This window comes from Populus nigra, chromosome 7, assembly GCF_951802175.1.
Source record: "Populus nigra chromosome 7, ddPopNigr1.1, whole genome shotgun sequence".
Taxonomy (NCBI): Eukaryota; Viridiplantae; Streptophyta; class Magnoliopsida; order Malpighiales; family Salicaceae; genus Populus; species Populus nigra.
Genome location: NC_084858.1, coordinates 17944508 through 17969911, shown reverse-complemented (window position 1 = coordinate 17969911; position 25404 = coordinate 17944508). Strand labels below are relative to the sequence as shown.

The 25404-nt window shown below is 33.1% G+C and overlaps 3 protein-coding genes and 1 long non-coding RNA gene across 4 annotated transcripts; 1 reads left to right on the top strand and 3 right to left on the bottom strand.

The window, feature by feature from the left end:
• Positions 1–3398: 3398 nt before the first annotated feature.
• LOC133698375 (protein DOG1-like 4) lies at positions 3399–4357 on the bottom strand. Its single transcript, XM_062121272.1, has one exon. It carries the CDS (start codon positions 4273–4275, stop codon positions 3538–3540), a length of 738 nt encoding a protein of 245 aa, XP_061977256.1. The 5' UTR covers positions 4276–4357; the 3' UTR covers positions 3399–3537.
• A 5319-nt stretch (positions 4358–9676) lies between these two features.
• LOC133699995 (uncharacterized) lies at positions 9677–11144 on the bottom strand. Its single transcript, XR_009843347.1, has 2 exons — positions 10979–11144; positions 9677–10071 (listed from the first exon to the last, which is right to left on the bottom strand). It is a non-coding gene; the product is annotated as an uncharacterized LOC133699995 (long non-coding RNA).
• A 3222-nt stretch (positions 11145–14366) lies between these two features.
• On the bottom strand, positions 14367–16328 carry LOC133698572 (CBL-interacting serine/threonine-protein kinase 12-like). The gene has a single exon (XM_062121548.1). The coding sequence runs from the start codon at positions 16159–16161 to the stop codon at positions 14581–14583; it is 1581 nt and encodes a 526-aa protein (XP_061977532.1). The 5' UTR covers positions 16162–16328; the 3' UTR covers positions 14367–14580.
• Positions 16329–23556: 7228 nt separating this feature from the next.
• LOC133698964 (anaphase-promoting complex subunit 13-like) lies at positions 23557–25138 on the top strand. Its single transcript, XM_062122075.1, has 4 exons — positions 23557–23690; positions 23951–24053; positions 24168–24221; positions 24748–25138. Exons 2-4 carry the CDS (start codon positions 23978–23980, stop codon positions 24807–24809), a joined length of 192 nt encoding a protein of 63 aa, XP_061978059.1. The 5' UTR covers positions 23557–23690; positions 23951–23977; the 3' UTR covers positions 24810–25138.
• The last annotated feature ends 266 nt before the right edge of the window (positions 25139–25404 follow it).

Sequence of the window (25404 nt, the reverse complement as noted above, 5' to 3'; positions counted from 1 at the left end):
ATGCTCATAAGAACCCTCGAAAAGATCTTAAACTTGCCCAAGACATGAATGTGGCTGGGGTTCTTTCACGTTAAAAAGATGATGTGATGTCGACGCAGTCTTCCATGCTGGAGAATACAGGGTAGCCTGACTACCTTTATATAAATCAATATTCCTTGTTAAGTTCAAGTCAATAGATCAAGAAATAAACATGAGGGAGTTTCCATGAATGATCTATGCTTTTAAATTAAATTCAATAACTGGTTTGATGATAAATCAAAGGGTTTACGTTGAATTGGCCATGCACTCTTCTAATTGTTTTGATTGGAGTCTTGTATTCTTTTTTCTTGTATTGATTTTGTTGTCCTGCTTTTTATTGTTTGGAACCTTGGTGTTGGAGTAACTCTTCCATTTATGAAATTATGTAATTAAATAAATAAGAGAACAAAAATAAACATGTAAAAATTAATTTACTTTAATTAATTAGGTTGTTTTTTTTTCTTAATTAACTTATTTGATTTTAATCATTTAATTTTTACCCATTTGAAATTAAAAAAAAAAAAAAAGAGTTATTGGATTATGAGTTGTGAAGGATTCAACTTTATACTCTCACACAAGGTTGTTAAAATCGCGATTCAACTCGGGTCAAAATTAGGTAAAATCGTTAAAATCGGGTAAAATCGCGCAAAAACGCGATTTTACACCCGATTTTACGCGTTTGTGTCAAAACAGAAAATGTTGCGCCACTGTTCCCTCCAGCTCCACGTGTCAAACAAGTATTGGCCTATTGAGTCAATACACGGTACACTGTGAATCACACGGCTGAGAACAAAACCACAATCTTCATTCTTCAATTCTTCATCTTTCTTCATCTTTTTTCAGTCTTTCACACAAGATAACAACACAGAACCGGAAAAAATCAAAATCCCTAAGTCACATGTAGTTCGTGCTGATTTGAGTGGGTATGGTGCTTTGGATGAGAAGTGCCTAACTCTAGCAGAGTTAGCGGCCACAGCTGTTGATTTTCCCAAGACTGGGAAAATTGTTTCCATGCCTTCGGATTTGAAACCCAAAATTTATCCAGATTTTATGGGGAAAGAGGAGCACCAGTCCTATAAATCAAAGAAAACTTTGGGAAGGCTATATCGCCAGATAAAAGATGCTTATGATGACGATGATGTGGCTGCATCTTCTAAGCTTAATTTTGTTCGTGGTGACATCCCATATGATTTGGATCTTGAAGTTCTGGGAGCTACTGATTTTATCAGTGAATCATGGGATCGGAAGTGCTCATACGATGGGCAGCTGAATGGCCTTCTTGCTCAGTATAAAGTGAAGAGGGAAGAAGAGGTTGTAACAGGGCATGTATGGTCAATGCCAAAAGGCAGCAGTAGGAAGCAAGGGGACCTGAAACAGAGGCTTAAACACTCTTATAATTGCTGTTTTTTAAGTTTGTTAATTATTAGTTAATGAAAAGTTATTTTAAATTATGTATGATTTTTATTTAAATTATGTATTTTAAGATGTTTGAATTATATATGAATTTTTATTTGAAAACTTGAAATATGTATGAATTTTTATTTGAAACATGTTTTTTAAGGTGCTTGAACTATGTATAAATTTTTATTTGAAGTATGAATTTTTTTTTTATGTATTTTAAAATTCCTTACGATTTTACGATTTTACGATCCGTTTTTACGATCCGAGTTTGTGTGCAGCTTTCCGTGCCGTGTTAAAATCGCGATTTTAACAACCTTGCTCTCACATAAAGATGTCATCTAGGCGTACCAGCTAACATTGTGTAAATGGAGGGATCCATTTAACACACACAGAAAATAGAAAGAGAGAATAGAAGGACTAAATCAATTAAAATAAGAGTAGGAGGTTCTTATAAAGAAAAAGGAATACAAGGATCAAATTTTGGTAAATTTCATAAATTAAAGAGTAAACCTCGAATTAATATAAAAAAAAATAGAGTGCATAGCCAATTTCTTGTTGCATCAACTAGCTATTAGTGTAGACTCATTGCTGCTATGGATTAACACAATGCCCAAAAAAAAATTGTTGGTTGTTTTTAGCCTTGGGATTTTTTTTTTCAATTTGATTTTTTTATGTTTGATTTTTCTATGTTTGATTTATTTGTAATTGGCTTTGATAGTTTGTTTCGACGAGCTTATTATGCATTTCTCAAGGGTAAAAAATTCTGTCATTTTTCAAGGTGAAAGGAGAAAAAAAAATAAAGAAAAGAGAAGGAAAATTGGTCATCGACGTTGCACCGAATAGAAACAACCTCCACGCGCCACCTTTAATGGAAGCCCCTATCAAATCGCTTACAGAGACATTATGGAAGACTGCATTTGAAGGCTCAAGGATACCACACATGCCATCATATCACGGCAGGTCCTCTCACATTTTAGCACTTGTTTCCTACACACTAAATATTTTTTTTCCCACTTCATTCAGTTTAATCCTTGCTTCTAAAAAAATACTTCAATTGAGTTCTGAATTTAATCACACCCAAGCCTATGTCTTTTTTCTTTACAATTTGATCATTGATTATTAAATAACTCTTCAATTTAACCTTGAATTTCATCTGACCTAAAAACAATGAAGGCACGATTAACCAAGAAGAGAACAAGAGAATGAGAAAAAAAATTAACTCAAGTTGATCTAATATGTTATTGTTTCAATATTTAACAAAAAGATATCATCCTAATTTTTTTAAGTTAAATTGTATTTTATCGGTCATTTGAATTATCTTAAATCTGTCAAGTTAACCAGGTCATATAAAGTCAACCCTCATATAGTTTTAATTATTGTTTTTTTTTTTTTGCTAAAAAACATATTAGTAATACCTGGAAAAAAAATTTGCGTAATTTTTTTTACGAAATGTAGTGCGAACAATGATCTAATTATAGCTAATTGAGTAAATTATAAATTAATCCTTATAATTTTGAGAAACGAATTATTAGTCCCCTTCTTTCAGTAGGTAATTATTTACTTCCTAAGCTGAACACACTTGATTTGATAGTATTTAATATTACCTTATTTCCAAAAACATTTTTTTTATCAATCTTTGGAGAATATCTATTAGTTTTTTAAAATAAGAAAATGTAGAAGAATATAAAAGGAATGAAAAGAACTAAATAATTAGCTTTTGAAATTAGTAAGGGGATTAATTGATAATTTGTTGATTTCTCAAAATCACATGGATTGAATTATAATTTACTCAAGTTAAGTAGTTGATATAATAATTAGAAGGGAAGGAGAGTCTTGGTTTAATACCGACCATGGTAGAAGATTAGTTGACATTATAATTTGCTCCCTCTCTCTTTCTCTCTCTCTGGTTTTTTTTTAATTATTATTATTATTATTATCATGTTGAACGTTATCTGTTTTTTTCTTGTTGTATTAAACGTTATAAAACACAAGATTGGCATCGAGTCGATCTGCAAGAAGAAAAAAAGGTTGAAGAACCAAAACCAGGAGGGAAAAAAACCATCAGAAAGAAACGGAAAAACAGAAAAGCTAGCCCTAAAACCCTAAAAAGATTAACAACTACTCCTTTCTGCTAATACTATCCCTTCTCTTTCCCCATTGCCTTAGCTGAATTTGGAGCATAGTAGTTGCAGCTAAGAAGTCCACACACTGCAATGGACTTAAAACATCCAAAACTCCCTTCAAAGTCCTCAGCCTAACACAGTCTGCTGCTTTCATAACCTTCTCTAGTCCCGCCATCAGTCCCTTCATTGCCACCTCCACCAACCCGTCGAACTGATCCATTGTTTCGCTATCCTTGACCCGGCCTGTCAACCTTGCCAACTCAAACATCTTCCTGTCTGCCATAGCTACCTGTTGCCTCTCCATTTCCCTCTCCACCTTCTCTTCCTCTAACCTTATCTTCACCCTCAGCTCCTCAATCTTTCTCAGCTGTTCCTGTGTCAGCTCGGCAAGACTCGACCCAGGAACTCGATTTATTCTCGTTGAATCAATGAGTTTAAATATCGTTGAAGGTTTCCATCCAGTAAACCATGAATATGCATTCTCTAAAGGGCTACCCCAAATTGGACAAAAGAATGCAAGCACATCTTCATGGGCTAAAGACCATTTGATAGTGAAGTAGTCTTTGTAATGCTGTGTCACTTTTGACACCAAAGTTTGTAGCTCTCGCTGATCACAGACGGTATTAATAACTCTCTGTTTTGATGCCCTCAGTAGCAGTTGTAGATACTCATCCAGTTGACATGCCCATTTCTCAAAGAACTCAGAGAATCTCTCACCAACTTTGCCTTTCATTTTTGTTTTCTTTGTGCAAACACACAGAATTAATACTATAAGTGAAAGGTTGGAGTTGATTCAATGACAGAGAGATATGTGTTGGTCTTATACACACACACACACACACATAAAAAGGCTGGGATGCTTGTGCATGACTTACACCTTGCTAGGGAGCTTGAAGGGTTAAGTGACCTTTGCATAAAAAGAGAGGGTCAAGAGTCTAAAAGAGAACATTTACTATGGTTTCTTCGAATTCGACCTGTGTTGATGAGTCATTGAAGCACCCTACCACCTGGTGTTTGATGTTTCTTATTTTGAAAAACGTGTCAACATTTGACTGTGTATAGGGTTCAACGTGGAACCCAAATGGGGGTTGCACACTCTGTTTCCATTTTTGCCAGGTCCTTGTATCGGTCCAATCCAACCATTTCATCTCTTCTAAAATGAGAGTTCGATGAAACAATTGCAATTGAGCTAGAGATTGCTCAATTATGCATAGGTTATGGTTTCTTCTTTTATTAGCCTAGCCACCTGTTTGTTGCAGCGCCTTTTTTTTTTAATATTTGAATACCTTATTTTATTAATTAAATAAATTCTATCATAATCAATTTACTTGTAAGATAATTTTTTGTATTCAAATACTAATATTAATATATCTAATTTTGAGATTATGAACTTGAAAATAACTATATATCCAATTTTTGGTCTTGATAACTCGTCGCTAGAATTCAACCACCTTGTTAGCTTGACATCTCTGTAAGGTTTCATAATTTTTGCTGTACTTTCTTTGATGGAACTTGGGGTTTAGGAATTAAGCATTTGATTCCAACATTTACTGAGCTGTTCAAGCCTCTAAGAATATAATCGAATACTGCAATTAGCCTGTTTTTACTGATTGAATGTGAATTTGGCCATGACGGGCGGGGACTGTTTGGATTTTAGTGTTGGTGGGCTACTTACATATTCTCAAACAAAGTAGCATACAGTAAAGAAATTAGACTCAATATGTTCCCACCATGATGTTTAAGGATTTATGGAAATACAGTAAAGAAATACACACGAGGCTTGTAGCTCAGTGGTCTTGGCAGGCTTTGCCCTGCTTGAGTGTCCTGGTTCGAGCTCTCGTGTGTACCCAACATATGAGGGTTTAACTGCTGTGGTCAATTCGTGTGACTTGTTCCGCCCCCGTCCCGGGTTCGATCCTCTATGTATACGCCTGTCACCCCCGCGGTGCCTTACCTGCTCCTGGGCTTGCAGGATGTCCAGCGGGCCGTGAGGAATAGTCGTGGTGCGCGTGAGCTGGCCCGGACACCCCACGTAAATCAAAAAAAAAAAAGGATTTATGGAAATAAATGATTTTGATATTCACAAACTTGTTGACTACATATAGTATTTGTTTGTAGAGATCTGCAGCTATTCGGGAAACTGTATCTCCGATCTATATTCACAAACTGTATTTCTTTACTCCGCGTGGTCACTGGTTTTTCCATCGATGTAGCAGACAGAAGTCTCTTGCCCTGCTTCTCACAAGAAATACCTCATGAAAGCTATCTGACATGATCAATTTAGCATGAGATGATTATGGGCTTCTTACACGTAGTTTAAGCGAACTGATGCATACCCGTTCTTGCTAGCTTAAAAGTAGTTCGTCCTTATCTCCCATGTCTTACATTAAACATTATAAACTTGTGCCGTATGCCACTAACATTTGAAGAACTAGGAGCATACCATTTTGTGAATGAAAGTTATTGAAGTTGAGGGTGTGCTTCAGTTTAATAATCTGTTTTTCTGATCTAAAATGCACGTCTTGTGCAGCATGTGGTGGAGCAACTTGAAGCAGGTGAGTGGGGCGAATTCATTCATGTTCCCAATTAGAGGAGATTTTGTGCTTTACCTGAATTCCTTGACACTGAAATTGTATGGAATTTATTATGTTTTACACACAACATATGCTCACACACACGTACAATTTCAATATATACGGATGCAGATAGTGATGAAGATATCTCACTTTTGACATATTTTCATTGTAGTTGTGGTTGTTCGTGTGTTCTTTCTGCTGATTGCTTACCCTTATTACAAGGTTCAAGCTCGGGAAGGATACTATGCATGGTAGCAGTGAAAATCGCTTTGTTAAGCCAGATAGAGAGTACAAAACATTCTCCAAACTTGGTTAGTTTGTTTTTAAAATTTGTGCTTGTGGGACAAATCCGATACCTTTTGCACCGAGCAGGATCAACTGGGCAAAATGCAGAGATCCTTGCCAGTTTTGTACGTCGCCGACTACTTGAGAAGATCTCAACCGATTATTCCTCTTCCAACCATGCGAAATATTGGGGGCTTCCCTGCAAAACCAGAAGCAAAGAAGAGTCGCTCAATCCCCTGTGACATTGGATTCACCTGTTAATCCTCCAACAATAGGGGCTATGTCTTCAAGTCATTCTGCTGAAAAGCAATTTAAGGAACAACCTCCAAGCAATGGAACTTCCAGAGATACATGGATGTATGTCCTAATTATTCCAATCGAGGGTGTCTTCATCATTGTTGTAGGAGGCTTGCTGTTTACTTGCCGGAAACGAGTGACAACCATAGGTCCTCGGAAGACTGGTCTAAGTGGACAGTTGCAGAAAGCATTTGTTAAAGGTGATATCTAGTGTGTAAATAAAGAAATAGTTTTACGATATGAACAACCTGATTAACAGCATAAGTTATGTGATTTGACCAACCTGATTGATTGAAGTGGTGGATCAACTGTGGATTTTTTTCTCACCCACATGAATGTTACTGTAGGATTGTGGCACATGTTTGGATGCCTGAGGAATTAGAGGCCTAGTATATTCAAGTTGTGCAGCTTGTACGAGCCTTTACTTTCAGAGGAATACCTAAACAAATTGAGCTAGGAATGTCGAGCCTTATTTCATCAATATGTGAATTTATTTAATCACATTGTTTGTTTTGGTTGCATCTTCATGGAATTTGTTATTTATTTGCTACATTTTAAAAAAAATAAACCGATATCTGAAAATTAGTTGAACCGGTCGACCAGTTGGGAACAGGTCAACTGGTTAAAATTGAGTAATTAGTTGAATTAAATAAATTTATCGATCTGTTTAGTTGGCAGAAAACAATTCTTGTTCAGATTAAAATTTCTTTATATTAGTTTAATTCCTTAATTATTTAGGATTTTATGTTTACAAAAAGACTTGTAATTCAACACTATTAAGCTGCACATAAAAAAAAAGAGAATAGCTAAGATAACTTAGAGAGAAACACTTAATACAAGTATATCTTCCTCTCAATTTTCTTTTTATTTTTGAGTTTTTGACTTTGCATTACTGTTTTTTATCTTATACCACACTTATCTTTCTTCTAACAAGTGGTATCAAAACTTAGGCTTGATTATTTAACATGGTCAATTCAAACTTCTCACTTCAATGTTCTAAGTTGACAAATGACAACTATAAAACTTGATGTATTCGAGTAAAAGCTTGGCTAGGTTTCCAAGATATATGAGAGACAGTTGAAAAAGGCTTTGAGAAGCCTATAGATAGAACATATCACTAACTTCATCGCAAAGGGAGGTCGTGTAAAAGGCATGATGAAATTTATCGATCTGTTTAGTTGGCAAAAAACAATTCTTGTTCAGATTAAAATTTCTTTATATTAGTTTAATTCCTTAATTATTTAGGATTTTATGTTTACAAAAAGACTTGTAATTCAACACTATTAAGCTGCACAAAAAAAAAAGAGAATAGCTAAGATAACTTAGAGAGAAACACTTAATACAAGTATATCTTCCTCTCAATTTTCTTCTTATTTTTGAGTTTTTGACTTTGCATTACTGTTTTTTATCTTATACCACACCTATCTTTCTTCTAACAAGTGGTATCAAAGCTTAGGTTTGATTATTTAACATGGTCAATTCAAACTTCTCATTTCAATGTTCTAAGTTGACAAATGACAACTATAAAACTTGATGTATTCAAGTAAAAGCTTGGCTAGGTTCCCAAGATATATGAGAGACAGTTGAAAAAGGCTTTGAGAAGCCTATAGATGGAGCATATCACTAACTTCATCGCAAAGGGAGGTCGTGTAAAAGGCATGATGAAGGATCAACAAGCACTAACAATCACCCATCAATGTTTGGATGACGCCACTTTTGAGATAGTAGTCAATGAAACCACCGTCAAGCAAGCATGAGAAGTTTTGCAAGAATCAAACCAAAGAGCTAACAATGTGAGAAAGATATGTTTGCAAAAGCTACATGGTGACTTTGAAAAGTTACATATACTTGAATCGGAAAATATTCCAGAATACTTTGCAAGAGTATTGGTCATATACAATCAAATGAAAAGATATAGTGAGAAGATAGAAAAGACACGTATGGTAGAGAATATCCTATGCTCGCTGCAAAAGAAGTTCAATTATATGGTGGGCGTAATAGAGAAGTCACAAAATATGAATGTTCTTTCAATTTAAGGTCTTATAGGAAAATTACAAGCCCGTGAGGAAAGAGTCAATGAGATTCAAGAGGATATGGGTGCACAAATATTTTTTTCAAAGCAAAATAGTTCTAGATATTCACAAAGGGGTAGAGGATATGTACAAAGCAAAGAAAGAAGAGGAAGGGGCAGATTTGGAAGAGAAGGTCGTGGCAGCCTCAACAGGTCAGTCGGTCCACCGTGTGAAGCAAACCGATCGACCGATTACACTAACAATGGCAATCTAAAATTTAGGTTTGACAAATCAAAAGTTAAATGCTATAATTGTCAAAAGCTAGGTCATTATGCTAGGGATTGCTGAAATCCATATAAGAGGGTTAAGGAGAATGCAAATCTAGTGATAGAAGAGGAGAAGAAAACCACCATATTACTAGTGCATGATGAGAGAATACAAGACAAAGAGAGCATGTGGTATTTAAACAATGGAGCCAATAATCATATGTGTGGAAACAAATAATAGAATGTTCTTGTTAAATATTACACTGGCAAAATGGGTATAAGATTAAAATGAAAGATCGTATTTTAACATTACTTGACATTAAAGAAGCTATGATTACAAAGGTATCCATGACAAAGAATAGAATGTTCTTGTTAAATATAGAGACGGATGTACCTAAATGTCTAAATGCATGTGTGAAGGATGATATTTGATTTTGGCATATGAGACTTGGACTTATAAACTTTAATAGTTTGAAGATAATAGCACAAAATATTTTTTTCTCATTTTAAAGGTATTTTTGTTTATTTATCATTGTTTTGAAAGAAACTTTAAACCTGAGTGTATGGTTTGTGATATATTTTGAATATTACCGATTGCTCAAAAACTCAAGCCACCAAGTGTGCTGTATAGCTAGCTATATGGATGTTGTGCAAAAAATAGCTGATTTGAACATGATTATGGAATGACAAGTCTTAAATATTTGAAATAAAATTGATTTCATTCACTCATATTAAGTAGAAAGAATATTGTACATGGCAGAATAAAAGTAAAAGAGAGAATTTCACAGGCCTAAAAACATTCAAAAAAAAAAGATTTATCTACAAGCACATAAAAAGCAACATGGAACTGAAGACCCGTCCTGATGGAGCGGGACACCAGTTTCTTCTTTAAACTGTCTCCTTTCCTCTCTTCTGCTCTTTTCTTCACCTTTCCACTAGTCTCCAATTTTCCTAAGAAGGAGACAGCTAACACATATAAAGATTCAACCAATTAACTTGGCCATGTCCTATCAGAATCAGTCATGGAAGAAAAGTGCTCGGTGAAAAAGAATTGATTTGTTGGCAAAACTTCTTTTGGAGAAATACATGTACTCTGCTGGAACAGCTTGCAGGATGTAAGACGATTATAAAATGCAGTCATATGTAGAGGTAAAACAGTCAACTAAAACCTCCAAAATCAATACCAGCAATCTCTCATTATCATCTAAAACAAAAACATTAGAAGAAATATAAGATGGACTCTCTTTTTTCTCTGGAAACTCACAAGAGAGACACAATTATGCTAGTTCCAAATCTTCCATTGGAATTTATCTAATATCACTATGAATTCTATTTACCCAGGAAAAGAAAGGTAGATTTCTATATGTGAAAGATACTGCTCACTCCCAAGGAAAATAATTCTCACAAATATGAGATTTTCATGAATATTTAGCCCTTGCTGGCTGGATTTCCAAGAGGGGAAAAGATTATTCAACATTCACTATTAAGATTTGGAGACTAAACTGAAAGCAGCCATGAGAGTATAGCTAGCTTGTTCATAAAAAATGGTTGGTTAAACCCTTAAAGGCCTTAGGTTGTAACCTCGTCTTTCAACAAAAAGAAAGAGCAAGTAGTGATCTAAAGTAGACCATGGCAAGGTTAGCTGACCATATAATTGGAACGAATCTATAGTGCTGAGTTTGGTAAGTTTTCAATTTGAAATTGAATGGCACTGAAAAGTTCATTCCTTGCTTCTTCTTTTTTTTCTAAACAAGAAAAAATCCTCAAGATTCCATCCAATTTGAATTCAAAAAATTCTACTCTATACTGCCTAACACAGGCTAAGAGTTTATTTCAACCAAATTATACGCAACTAGATACAATTGTATAGTTTTTTTTAGCAGCAAAAGAGGAATCTAAAATAGAAAAAAATATATATTTTTTATCAAAAGTTGTATAGTAAAACAGGAAGTGAGAAATTTACCATTGGCAAGTAAGAGATAAGAAGAAGTTAGGCATACCTTTGATTTCTTCTCTTCCTTTTTGTGAAGAACAGCCACAACAGCTTCCATCGTTTTTTTCTTTCTTGTGAAGAATGAAACGGGAGAGAAGAAGAGCTAGGGCCGGGAGAGAAGTGAGTCTATTAAGGATATGTTTGGCATTAGGAAAAGTATAAGGGTATTTTTGTTAGAGAGTTGGGAAATTTGGATCATTAAATTTATTTTATTTTATTTTATTTCTCAATGTAAACCCTGACCGTATGATGCTGATGTCGCCCACTAGGATGATAGAAATGGTGGAATTCAAGAATATTGTAGAAAATATATGTGTGGCCCAACCCTGACCAAAATTCGTTTGATGTGATTTTTTATTTATTTATTTATTTATTTAGTCAAAAGCGATGGAAGACCCTTGTGGTCTCGAAGGTCAATGCATAGATTCACTTTATTCTGCATAATTGATCCGTGGGCCTCTTTTAACTACGTACCACTGCTTTACCTCTGTCTTATTTCGCGCTCCAAAAACAATATAAAATTATATTTAAAAATATTATTTAAACTTGATGGTTTTTTTATATTATTATTGTATTAAAATTTTAATAAACAAACAATCATAAATTTAAATATCACTTCCACTTAAAAAAAAAAAGGGGGCTTACGCTTAAATTTTAGATTAAACTCATTACCTCTATTATATTTATATTTGATAAAAATTAAATATAAAATAATATAAGATTATATAAATTTTAAGCTCAATAACCTTTTAATTAAAAAAAAAAGTTTGAAATTTTAATATAAGATGATTTTTTATATATATAACATAGGTGTTCGGGTTAGTTTACGTGTATCTCGATTAATCTCACAGACCCTAAAGTTAAAGACTATATAAATTTTAATATAAGATGATTTTTTTTTAATAATATAAGTGTTCGGATTAGTTTACGTGTATCTCTCGATTAATCTTACAAACCCTAAAGTTAACAACTATATAAGTTTTTAGTGGTTCTGAGAAGACTCGAACTTATAACAAATAAAAAATAAATTTAAAATCTGATAAGTTAAATTAAATTAAATTAAATTATCTTTAAGGACTATGTAAGATGATTTTTTAACACTAAGCCAAGCATGGCCGCATCAGTGGTCATTATAGATTCAATAGAGCCAGTTGGTGGCAAGGCACCCACATGGTCAAGCCCTCGAGGTTTCATGATGCCGCATGAAATGATAATTGGAAGCCTTGCGGTCCCAGCACCCACCCACCCACCCAAAGATTCTTTGGAACGGCCCCTGGTGAAATTGAATTTGAAGCTAAAATATTTTGATGGATCAGTCCTTCAAAATCTTGTAATTTGCAATGTAGATAGACCATCAGAATAATATCATAGAAAAATACACACAATTTTATGATATTAAAACTTAAATATTAGCGTCGAACATTTAATTATTTGGCTACCCTGATGTTATCAAAATCATCACCATAATTAATCCCATAAATTAGATTAAGAAACAAAAAAAGAAAGATTGATTTCAAGTTTTCCCCTCATTATGAACTAAACGAAACTGCCATGCAGGACTGTGTATAATCATTACTCAAAATGAAGAAAGAAGAACGTAATACAGATCGTGAAAGTCAATATAATTGACTCCACGACTCTCCGACCTCCAAGACTTTATGATTCTAGACGAATCATAGATGTTTCTTTAGGTGGATTTTCCCTAAGCTGAATCCATATGTTTGGCATGTGGCTTTTGTCTGACTGTCATTGTTGTCAGAGTCAAGAGCTACCAGACTAGCCATACCTAACACCTTCCAACTTCATTTTTATATATATAGAAGAAAAAAACAGAGTTGAAAACATAAATTACAGATGCTGTTCTGCTTGGCAGTGTTTAGAAATTAGGCAGAGCCACCTATTTAACTCTGAAGCCATCAGCAAACACAGCTAGCTACGTTGTTGAATTGCCCCAGTTTTTTCTTAGGAAAAAAACTTCTAATTTCCATCACTGCACACAATAGGTTTTGTCCAGAAGCAAATGCATACACTGTTCAGATCCATGTAAAGTTCCACTGACTGACATGGTTGCATAATCAGTGTGAAGAATGGTGAGTGCCAAATGGAATTCCATCATAGCGGATATGAACTAGAAAATACCCAGCACGCAATGCACTATGACCACAAATAATGCCTGCATGACTCACAAATTTGTCCGTGCACGAGGTACACAATCCATCTATGTACTAACAAAAACACGTGCCCTGTTTTTCTCCCAGAAGAGGATAAGGATTCAGAAACCGTGTTTTTCTCCCAGAAGAGCATGCATCATCCCAGCGACGCATACCCCTAAATTAATCAAGTGAAATTGTATATGGCTCCAGTTATCCTCACGTTAGAGATGAATTTTCAGCATTTTTTGGATGGGAGGAGGGGTATGTATGAAAAAAGAAGGCATTAAACGTTGAAAATGCAAGTTTGTGACTTTGAGAAGGAACAAAAACACAAAGTATAGCTCCAGCACAATTTCATGACTAATGATGCACACAAAAAGCAAAGCAGTATTAGAAGAAAAAACAAGAATGAGGTTAGAGAGTGAAACAAATTCATAATCAATTCACTAAATTCTTTACCAGATAAAACCTTGATGGTTCAAGATATGTTAACTTCAATCCATTCAAGGCATATGGCATGCAGCGAAAATTTCCAGCTCCTAGACGTAGTAATCAATAGAGGAAAATATAAACGATTTTTTAACTGTGTATCATCTCTTCTCTGTTTCTCAATCACTCAACTGAAAAGACACCTTAGAAATTTAAATGATTCACTTCCATTTTTTTTAATTTTCTTCTTCATAATGAAATCATGAACCTTGTATTTGCAACACTCCGTACCAAAATCGGCAGGAATGAGCAGACGAGAGCAACTTCATTCACATTTACAGCACAAGTTAACAGAACACACAAGTCACCACTAAGGCACCCTTCAGATGAGTTATGTTAAGGAATCAACTGAACCATTAACCATCAACTATATTTTTTTCAATTAAAATGGTTATTGCTATTATTGACATCTTGCTATGAAGAGAGTTCCCTAATATCTTCACCAATCATATTTGCAACTAATATATAGACTCTCCAACCTGCATACTTTAAATTATCCAAGCAAATGATGTATAGCCAGGAGCAGAGGGCATATCCCTACCCAAGATTGGACTGCACACAAGATACAATCAAGAAATTTAAATGATTCACTTCCATTTTTTTATTTTCTTCTTCATAATGAAATCATGAACCTTGTATTTGCAACACTCCGTACCACAATCGGCAGGAATGAGCAGACGAGAGCAACTTCATTCACATTTACAGCACAAGTTAACAGAACACACAAGTCACCACTAAATTGCCAAGACCAGCTGAAATAAGTATTTCATTCTCTTCAATTAATCTACTTTTTTTCTCGGCAGAAGAAAAGAACATACAACATGTGTTTTAGCATCTAATCTCCTAAATGACACAACAGAACATCAAAGAAATTTAAAAGCCCCAAAAAAACAAAATATAGCATGCAAAAACTTATTTAAACAAACGGAAAGAGTAAAGCATACCCTCTTCCTTTCTCTCTTTTTCTCTATTCAGAATCCGAAGGTAAATGTGAAGAAAGGATAGGAAAAGGATCAATAGGTAATTGTGTAGAATCGGTAGGAAAAGGATTAATAGGTAATTGTGTAGAATCGGCAGGAAAAGGATCAACGGGTAATTGTGAAGAATCAGTAGGAAAAGGATCGATGGTGAATTGTGGAGATCCCGATGGCACAGGAGCAGTAGTAATAACTTTAGCAGCAGCAGCAGCCTCGGATTCCTCCTGCATCAACTTCTGCAATCCAGGTTTCAATTCCTTATTACAAAACTCCTCGTACTCTCCTCTATCCCCTCCTTTCTTTTTAACCTCCACCACAACCAATTTCGGTGTCAACTCAAATATCTCAGCTGCAATTGTTAATGGACCTCTCACACCTTCTCTAGATCCTTCCAAACTCACTCTACAATCCTTTTTCCTCACTGTAAAGCTAACAACTTTCGCAATCTCCTCCAGTTTAGATATAATCTTCGACACAGGGGCCCCCGAAACAAACCTTGCTCCCTCCCCACCTTCCTCGAACAACCCAGATAAATCAAATCCAGGCGAAAACGATATAATGTCAAAAGCATTCAAACTTGCAGGTCTAGGCAAAGAGGTAACCCTTCTTCTAGTTTCGAATTCCGATTCCGATTCAGATAATGATTGATCAGAAGATGAACCCACATCTTCCTCCTCTTCAACGCTACAAACTTTATCATCTTCGATATAAAATTTAATATTTTTAAACCCCTTTTTGAACCACCTGTTCTCCATAATCTCAGGGATTGTAATTCTTGTAACAGGGTTAGTATCAAGAAGTTTATGAAGAAGCCTGACTAGCTCAGAAGAGAACCATCTAGGACATCTAAACTCCCCCTTGTAAATCTTTTTATACATAACCATGACATTTTGATCATGAAATGGTAAGTAACCAGCCATTAACACAAACAGAACAATCCCACAAGACCAGATATCAACCTTAGCAGCATCGTACCCTTTTCTTGCAAGAACTTCAGGAGCAACATAAGCCGGTGTCCCACAAAAAGTATGGAACAAACCATCTTGTCTAATCTGATCAGACACTGCGCTCAAACCAAAATCGGAGACTTTCAAGTTACCATTCTCATCAAGCAACAAGTTCTCCGGCTTCAAATCGCGATGAAAAACACCTCTGGCGTGACAAAAGGAAACGGCTGAAATCAATTGCTGGAAATACTTCCTGGCAACCTCTTCTTTTAACCTGCCTTTAGCAACCTTATTGAACAACTCACCACCACGAACATATTCCATGACAAAGTAAATCTTGGCTTTCGTAGCCATGACTTCAAAAAGCTGGACAATATAGGGGTGGCGAACAAGGCGAAGAATGGAGATTTCACGTTTGATATGAGCAATTAGACCACCCTTGAGGACTTTTTCTTTGTCAATGACTTTGATGGCAACACTTTCGTTGGTTTTAATGTTTCTAGCAAGGTATACCTTAGCAAAAGTACCATGTCCAAGAAGTTTGCCGATCTCGTACCGACCCAGAAGAGGGCTTTGGCTTTGGCTATTATTGCTCTTGTTTCCTAATTTTTTGTTGGTTGCCATAGAAATTGATGTGCTGAGATGAGATGTATGAATGAATGAATTTAGGTTTGCTCTCTCTCTCTCTCTCTCTCTCTCTCTCGCTCGCTCGCTCGCTCTGAAAGAAAGAAAGACAGAAAGAGGTAGCAACCTAGAAAAGAGGAGGATGCATTTGCATTTTGGTCACTCTCTCTCTCTCTCACTCTAATAAAAAGGAATAGCAATAACAGAATAAATTCTTTTGTTTCTTTCTTTTTAGTTTTTTTTCATTTTATTATTTCTTCTTGAATTGGTCCAAATATATGTTGTGCTGAATTGCATAAATGTTGTTCCTATTATTTGATGTTTCCCCCCCCCCCCCCCCATCATCTTTGTCTTGGAATCGATGAGTTATATGATATCCCCCTTTTTTTATTTTTTTATTTTTTTATCAAGTTATTTCTTTCCAATATATTAACATGCGTTTACCATTCCTTAAAAAAAAAAAACACGTGCATTTTATTTTACTCTCGAATGTCAAAATAACCTGTTATGAGAGTTGAAAATAAACAATGGATTTGATTAATGAAACGACTCTTCGATAAGAGAGAGATTTCTCCTATTTTAAACAGAGTTTTTTAAATTTTTTTTAATTTAAATTACTTTTTTATATTTTTACCTCATTTCAATATAATGTTATTAAAAATTAATTTAAAAAATAACCGTTATTATTAACATTAAAAGGAAAAGATTGTCTTTTATAAAAGATTCAAATACGCAAAAACAGCTTGTTTCCAACTAACTCAAACCTTAATTTTTTGTGTGGTCACCACGTGCTGTTGCTTGCGAGTTTCATGGACCACACGTAGCTAATTCTTTTCTCATTTTCTCTCCCCCGCCACCACAACTAGCTTAGGACATTTCTGTTTACCGTTAGATGGTGATCAAGATTGATCAGCGGTTTGAAGGGCTGGATTACGTGGCAAGGAGTGGACTTTATGGTGCTGTGGCTCTCATGGGGATAATAGTCGGTTACGTCATGGGGATCCCATGAGGCGGAAGTACGTGGTGCTGATGATAAGGGAGGTTATAAGTCAACTTGATGGTCGGTGATCTTCTCACCTACACGTATCAGAAAATTTTAAAAAATGTTGACCAGTCTTTTTAGTTATAAAGAAGTGCAAGAAACAATTAAATAGTCTACGAGGTAAAAATAAAATCTGAAAGAAATATGCTGACATGCGAATAAATTATTTACTTTTTTACTTACTATTTTTTGAGATTATTATATTTTATTTTTATGATTACCCATGCTATTGATTTTTTTTATAATTATTAGATGATTTGTAGTTCAACTGTATTTTAAAAAATAATATTTTATTTTTTAAAATATTTTGATGTTTAATATTAAAAATAATAATACAATGACATAATAATTTTGTAAAACCTAAGTTATGATAGATGTATACAATATTTTTTAAAATATTTTATATGTTATACGAAAATGAATAAGAACACACTTAAAAATCATAATAATATGTAATCAATTGAGTGTGTGTGTGTGTGTGTGTGTGTGTGTGTGGAGGATAAGCATCATATAAACTATATATTTACTTGCAATTGAATGAATCCGGATACCTAAGACGTTATATTGTTTTGATAATTATTGTGATGATTATGAAGGAGCACGCGGTGATAATTTTATTTCTTCTCTTTTCAAGTTCTTTATCCATATCTTCTCTTTTGTTATATACTAATTGATTTGCTCGCATGACAAACCATGTTTTTAAAAATATATAAAAAAATAGAAAGATTTATTTTTGCAATATTACAAATCCGAGCAAAAAAATAAATCTTTAAATCTCTTATCTTAAATTTTTGGCCGGCATGAGTTTTCAATTAAATATATAAGAGAAACCTTAATATTTTTTTATTTTAATTATTATCATAATTATTATCATAATTATTATTATTACTACTACTATTATCACCATAATTATTAATATTATAATCACTAAAACCATCATAATAAATTACTACTATTATTATTAGTAGTAATATTATTGTTGTTGCTGCTATAACTACCACCACCACCACCACCACCATCATTATTATTATTATTACTACTATTACTAATATTAATATTACTATTATTATTACTACCATCACCATAATTATTGATATCATAGTCACTAAAACCATCATAAAAACTCAATTATTGATATCATATGCACTAAAACTATCATGGTATTACTATTATTTCTACCACCACCACCATTATTATTATTATTACTATTATAAATATTATTATCACAATTATCATCATCACTATCACTATTACTATTATAATAAGCTATTGTTTTCATCATTATTACTAACATTATCATCATCATTAGTAGTATTATTAATAATATTAGTATTATTTAAACACGTAATGAAGTGTAATAAATAAAAAAGATGCTTCTAAAATTATAGATAAGGGTTTCTAAGGTAAGATCTTGATGTTTTCATGCTTGATTATGTTGGTCAAATTTGATTTTAGGATTTGGTTTAATTAATGTTTTAAAGTGTTAGTTTGGCTTAAATCATTTGATATGATAACTAAGTTATGAGTTTTTTTGGAAACAAGTTGAATTATTGTAAAGATCTGCAATTTTAGGAGACTGGCAAATCAGGATTTTAAAATCTTAATCAACCGATCAACCTATTTGTCTGAACTAGTCGACCTCTTGTGATTATAGTTGATCAGTTGACTGAGCAGTAAGGGTTGATCAATTCTTTTAGGTTCGATCAGTTTATGACATGTTCGAGATCAATTGGGTGGATTTGTTTTACTTTTATAATTACATTTTGGTCTCTAATCTTAGAGTCGTAATCTTTTATGTTATTTGTTTCGAGTTGTTTTTTTAGTATTTTTTGTATTTGTTATAAGTTCTACTAACATTCCTCTTAGCAGTCCTTAATAGTCACTAGTTTTATGTCTGTTTGTATTTTGTCTTTATTTTTTTGGTGAATGAGATAATTTTTAACATGCATGTAATATAAATAAATTTGTGTATGTTGATTGTATGATGAGTACAAATGGTTATTTCTTGAATCTTTTTTTATATGTTGCTTTATTTTTTTAGTAATTATCTATTATTGAACTTTCACTCATATTTTGTTGGATTAAATTATATTCGATATGACATTCATTTGCTTTGATAATTATGTAAATATCTGTTATATATTGATATCGAAAACTCCAAACTAACAGAGAGTAGTATGTATATATAATAGTTTGTATACTTAGTTGGTGAGAGAGACACTAGCGTGTGGCAATTAATCCTCCAATAGTGATTAGGGCTGCAAACCTTGTCTGTTATTAAAATCATAGGGTTTCGTCTGTTATTTTTTATATGACATATATTTCATTGCTATATACTAATATGCTTAATATGTATATATACATCTATTTCAGTTTTTATACTTCTACTGTATCACAATTTATTATCGATAACTTATAAATATCTATAATATATATTAAATGTTATTCCTTCACTAAATTAATTGAACTCGCCTTTTTTTTAATATTATTTTCAAGTTCTTAGCTTCTGTTAGCAGGTTGACTTTGTTGAGAATTTTTGCTTTTTTTTTTAATTGATATGTCTTACTTGTTTCTGTAAGGCTTTTCTTTTAGTATTGATGTGATGTCTTAAAATGCTCTATATTATTAGACTATTTTAGTTAAAGTTTTTGGATTTATATATTGTAATAAGTATTATGAATTATTATTGGTTTTGAAGAATATTTTGAAAGTTTAGGAAATGCTATGGAATTTTATATAAATTATTTTATGAGAAGTATGTCCAAGGCTTAACATAGATGAAATGTCCATGTAGCACCTCTCTTGCATTGTCGGTCACGAACCCCGAACTTGTTGGGCGAACATCCCACGCATATATTTAATTAATCTAGTTTAGTAAATTTAAATTAGATCAAAGAAAAACAAATTGTGATATGTTTAGTTTATTTATCTGTTCTAATTAATCTTTGTTGATACTGAAACACTTGTTGGGTGGTGCATCCCACACATATATTTAATTAATCTAATTTAGTTAATTTCAATTTAGATAAAGGAAAAACAAATTGAAGTTTTTTATTTAAAAAAATAGTAAAGGATCTGGGGTTAAGTAGCCCATTGTGTCTAGCTCGTAAAAAAGAAATGTCACGCGCATAAGCCTACTAAGAGTGTGTTTGGTATTGTGGTAGCTGTTGTGGTTGTGGTTTGAAAAAAGTTGTTTTATAAAAAGTACTTTTAGTTGAGGTTGATTTGAAAAAATAGGTGTTTGGTTAAAACTGTGGTTGAAATTGAGGTTGAAGAAAAAGTAGTTTAATGTGTTTGGTTAAAAAAATACTTTTCAAATTAAGGTCATAAAATAATTAAAAATATATATATTAATATTAATGATTTTTAATTTAAATATTATAGATTTAATTATTGTTATTACATCATGAAATAAATAATATTGATATCAAATATTTTTTATTATTCCATTAAACTATATGCAATGTCATCACATACGAAATCTATCCAACAATGACTATATTTTTCATGGTTTCTTAAGCGCATAACAACAAAAACTGAATTTTTGTTACGTCATCAAGCGATCTCCTTCTAATTTTTTGAATAAAACACAATAAAAATAAAAATAAAAATAAAAATAAAAACTGATTTTATTTTTAACTAGGCCGGACCCGGCAAGAACATAATTGGAATTGCGATCAAATTTCATAAATGCTACGTCATCATGCGATACCCTTCTATTTTATGTAGTGTTATTAAATAATATTAAATACTAGTTTTTCGAGTAAAACATAATTTTTTAAAAAAAAATCAACAATTTCATTACATACAAAATTCATTCGGCAATAACTACAGTTTCCATGATTTATCTTGCGTGCAATAAAATTAGGTAAAATATTATCATGAATAAAATTGAGATTACAGTACGAGTAAATTTAATTTACCTTAAACTAATTTTTTTTTAAAAAAAAATATTGTTCACGTTCACGTTCACGTGAACAACGAGTGCAATTAATTAACTGCACTAGTTTTTTTTTAAAAAAAGCTTTGAGTGCTGGTTTTTATTTTTAAAAGATATATTTGTTCACTTAGTGAACAGTGTGTAGTGGAGCCATGCTCCACTGTTGAATTTCCTTTCCCACCACGAGAGGTAGCAAAATGCTACTTCTCAAAAACTGCGATCAAATCTCTAATTTTAGTGGGTCCTACCAACAAGACGCATTTTATTTTCCTTAACCAAATGTTGTCATGTGTGGCTGCGGGTGAACCTCACCCGCAGCCACACTCCCAAACGGCCACTAAGATAGGCTCGTGTGCCTTGTTTGTTTAGATATTTTTTATTGAAACAAGTACGATATTATTTTTTCAAAAAAAAAAAAGAAGACGGCGTGTCAACTATTGTGCCATCTATTTTTTCAAAATTCGAGCGTTGGAGAGGAGGTCAAAAATTCAATTAGTGGTTTTCTTAGCCTAAAATTTTATTTTCAACGTATTTTAGTCTAAAAACATCCTTAAGCTCTTAAAGAATCTATTTATCAACCTGAGACTCACTAATTTATTTTAAAAACACAAAATTAACTTGTAAATAATTTTTTTTAAATCCAATTTATTTTTCCTTGACAATATAAGAGATAACGATCACCTCAATTTAACTTTTCTCATCGAATAAAAATCATTAATACCAATAATAAACTTTTTAATTTTTGAAAATGTAGAACCAACTATTTTCTTTCCCTTCAACTTCAAACTTCAATCGTTTTCCTTCACCTCTATCTCTCCCTCTTAAAACATAAGGACTACAACGTGATCCAAATGAGCTTTTGGATCAAAACACAAAATTGTCAAATTGAAAGGATCAAAATTGAACTTGTCCAAAATCCAAAGACAAAAAAAATGGAAGAAACACACTGACAAAACAATGTGTGGGAAAAGAAAATCCAATTTTTTGCCCTCATTGAATTTAAGTCCCTCTAATTTCAATTTTTTGCAAACAGTTAAATTGATTTTTTTTCTGCAAAATATTATAAGAAAAAACAAAACCATTTTAGGAGCGCAATAAATTGAATAATTAATATTTCTATAAGCATCGGCCTTTCATGAAATTTCCAATCCCAGTACTTTACTTTCACCTGCTTCTCCCTCTTTATCAATATTAAAATAAAACCAAATAAGTAGCTTTTTAATTCTCGAGGACCCTTTATATAAAAATAACAATATTTTTTTGAAAAATACATTAAACGTAAGGGCCTTTTATTTTCAGCTTGGCGGCGGTCGCCCCCACCAGCCCTCCGGCTCAGCCACCGTGACATTACTATAGAAACGGAAAATGCATAGGCAATGATGATGCTATTGCTAATCAAATAAAGCAAAAGTACATGATTCAGCCCCCTTTTATTAGATTTTTATCATGGGAATGCTCCGACAAATAAAAAGAGCAGACCATTAAGAAAGTTGCGTAATTAATGGAATAACCTGAAAAAGATCAATTCATTTACAATCATCAATAAAAAGATTTTATTTTAGAAAAGTAAATCATCATTACATTATTTTAATGAATAATGAATACTATCACACATTATTCTAAATCGTTAAATCCACGACTTTCATTTTAAGCTCGGTTGAGTTTAACGTTATTTTTAAAAAATTTATTTTTGATTTAATAATACAATAATAAATATAAACATGTGCAAGAAAGTCACTAAATAATTTTTTAAAAAATAATAGGATATACAAAAACATGGTTTGCTAATGTTATAAAAAGAATATTAAGATTTTATTTGAGAAAAAAAGTGAAAATCAAACGATATTAAATAAAATAATTTTTTTAATTTATTTTAATAAATCATGACTAAAATAAAAAGGAAAAAATAAAAATAGAAAAAAATCAAGCACCTAGACTCGATAGGCTCTTGACCCATATAAAAAAAAAAATTAAACACAATCATCTAGTAGGTGGTCTTATGGTAAAAGCTTGGGATCAAGCAGTTTGTTTTCCCTGTAGTTTGAAGTTCAAGTCTTATGGTTACTAATATAAAGGGCACTTAAAGTTTACATGATTGTTAACTTCAGAATCTATAGAATTAGTTGAGATATGCACAAGCTGATCCGGACACTCATAATAATAATAATAAAAAAAAAAAAAAAACTCAGCACACATGCATGCCCCAACTTTTTTTTTTTTTTCCTTAAAAAAAAGAAGTTGCAGTTGACGCACTGAGTTTTTTTGGACTAAGAAACAATTTTGAACAAAAAGCACGTGATAAAATATAGAAAGGAGTATAGAAACTGACACCAGGCCAGGCCCAGACACGACCAACCTATAAAACCTATTTTTTATTTTAACGGTGTCCACAAAATTTGCGCGGGCCTAAAATAATGTGACCCAATGGCTTCTCATTGAGAGCATGATCCTCTGGGACCCTAAGCCCAAATCTTGATTTTAGGCAATTATACAGAACCATGTTTGAGGATCTCTTCTTCAAGTCATCAAACCAAGCAGCAACAGCAGGTACATATTCTCAAGCTTCTTTCTTCGCTTTTCCTTTTATTTCCCCAAGTTCACTGCTTTGTACCCCAGTTTTCTGCCTTGATCTTCATTTTAGCTTTAATCTAATTTAGATTTTCAACATGTTCGAAACTTTACCCCATTTTCTGTTTATTTTTAGCACTTGAGAGAAGTTTCTGTACTCTTTATATCCTTGGAGGATCACTAATATCGAATGTTGCTTAACCTTTGTGCAATTTGTTTGTGGTGTGTATTTTTGAAAGGGAATTCGATTGAAGTAAGAAGCAAATATGGCAGAACTAAACATGGGTATTCTTATAGATATTGTGGACGAGGAATGGATGAGAGACACTTTGCCTGATGATGGTATCATCATTTTCATTCATTTAGTAATTACCCAATGCGGATTTCTTCTTCTTCTTTTTTATTGTAACTTAACTGCCTAATTTTTGGGATTATTCTTGCCTTAAATGAATGCAGATCTTGCATTACCACCGGTGATGGTTGTCAGGACTGATGATACTGAAGATTCAAGTATGCCTCGCAAACTTTGTTTTAGTGTTGGAACTTTGGAGAAAAATTATCTCCTTTTTTCTTATTAAATTGGATGCCCATCTTTATAATTGATGTTTTCTGCAATGTCACTGGAGAGGAATTTATTATATTACAGCTTTTCTTTAAACGTGTCTCTGTTTTTTTTTTTTTCGAGTAATTTTTATAGTCTTTGTAAATTGCTAATCAAACCATTTGTCTTCACTGCACTAATCAATTGTAACTATGGAGTATACTGCATTGAACGATTTTGTTGGTTCGCTCAACACAGACCGAGTTTCTGGAACAGTTTTTCCATTTCCATGTGTTTGCTTGTATATTAAGTGAAGGAGACTTGGCTGGAAATGATGAGAGCTGTTTGGTTGGGTAGTTCTAGTTGATCTATCTCTCTTCAGTAACATGGTTGATTTAAGCGTGCTAGTGCTTCTCTCAGTCAATTTTTATAGTCATGTTGTGTTTCAGCTGCAAGTCCATTTCTAAGAGTATTTGGGTTTGCCTTTTTTTTCAGATCAGGAGACTCAACATGTGGACACAGATGCTTGGCATGATTTGGCCTTAGGCAATCAGTAAAGTTTTCTGGTGCCAGATCTTCTGTTTATTTGTTGTGGAATCTGTCGAGATGGTTGAACCTTTGTTTTTGAGACTTTGTTTTCTCAATGATATGAAATCTAGACTTAGTCCTGTTTGTGTGTAAGGTTTCAGAAAAAACTACTACTCTTTATGTAATTGAATTGAAGGTTGGGGGGGGCTTCATTGGGTGTATTGTGTAAAATGGTTCCACACATGCTCATCCCCTTCAAAGTATGTTTGAAGCTTTGCCCCATTTGGTGATGGCGGTGACATGTTTAAATGTTAATAATGGCATTAATGAAAAGTCCTGTGTGTAAATTGAGTTTTCATTCTTCTTGAAATCATGTAATATCTGATACCTTAGAGAATCAGTTTACGTAACAACAGATTAATGATCAGTTTATGAAATCTACGGAAGGAAGCGATGCTAAGGAGCTCAGAGTGGGAGAGTTGCTTTCTCTGATGCTTCCATTTCCATTGAGTCTCTGCCCCTACTCCTGAAACATATTTTTGCATGTGATTCTATGTTTTGTTCTCATCAACACTTCTGGTTAGATTGAGATTACAGATCAATAAATGCGCAAGTATAACTCAA

What these genes read in the sequence shown, in the direction of transcription:
- LOC133698964 (XM_062122075.1), top strand. Translation starts at nt 23,978, where the DNA reads ATGGCAGAACTAAACATGGGTATTCTTATAGATATTGTGGACGAGGAA. An exon ending in AGACACTTTGCCTGATGATG is followed by an intron (nt 24,054 to 24,167) that starts GTATCATCATTT and finishes AAATGAATGCAG; the next exon opens with ATCTTGCATTACCACCGGTG. An exon ending in TGATGATACTGAAGATTCAA is followed by an intron (nt 24,222 to 24,747) that starts GTATGCCTCGCA and finishes CTTTTTTTTCAG; the next exon opens with ATCAGGAGACTCAACATGTG.
- LOC133698572 (XM_062121548.1), bottom strand. Translation starts at nt 16,161, where the DNA reads ATGGCAACCAACAAAAAATTAGGAAACAAGAGCAATAATAGCCAAAGC.
- LOC133698375 (XM_062121272.1), bottom strand. Translation starts at nt 4,275, where the DNA reads ATGAAAGGCAAAGTTGGTGAGAGATTCTCTGAGTTCTTTGAGAAATGG.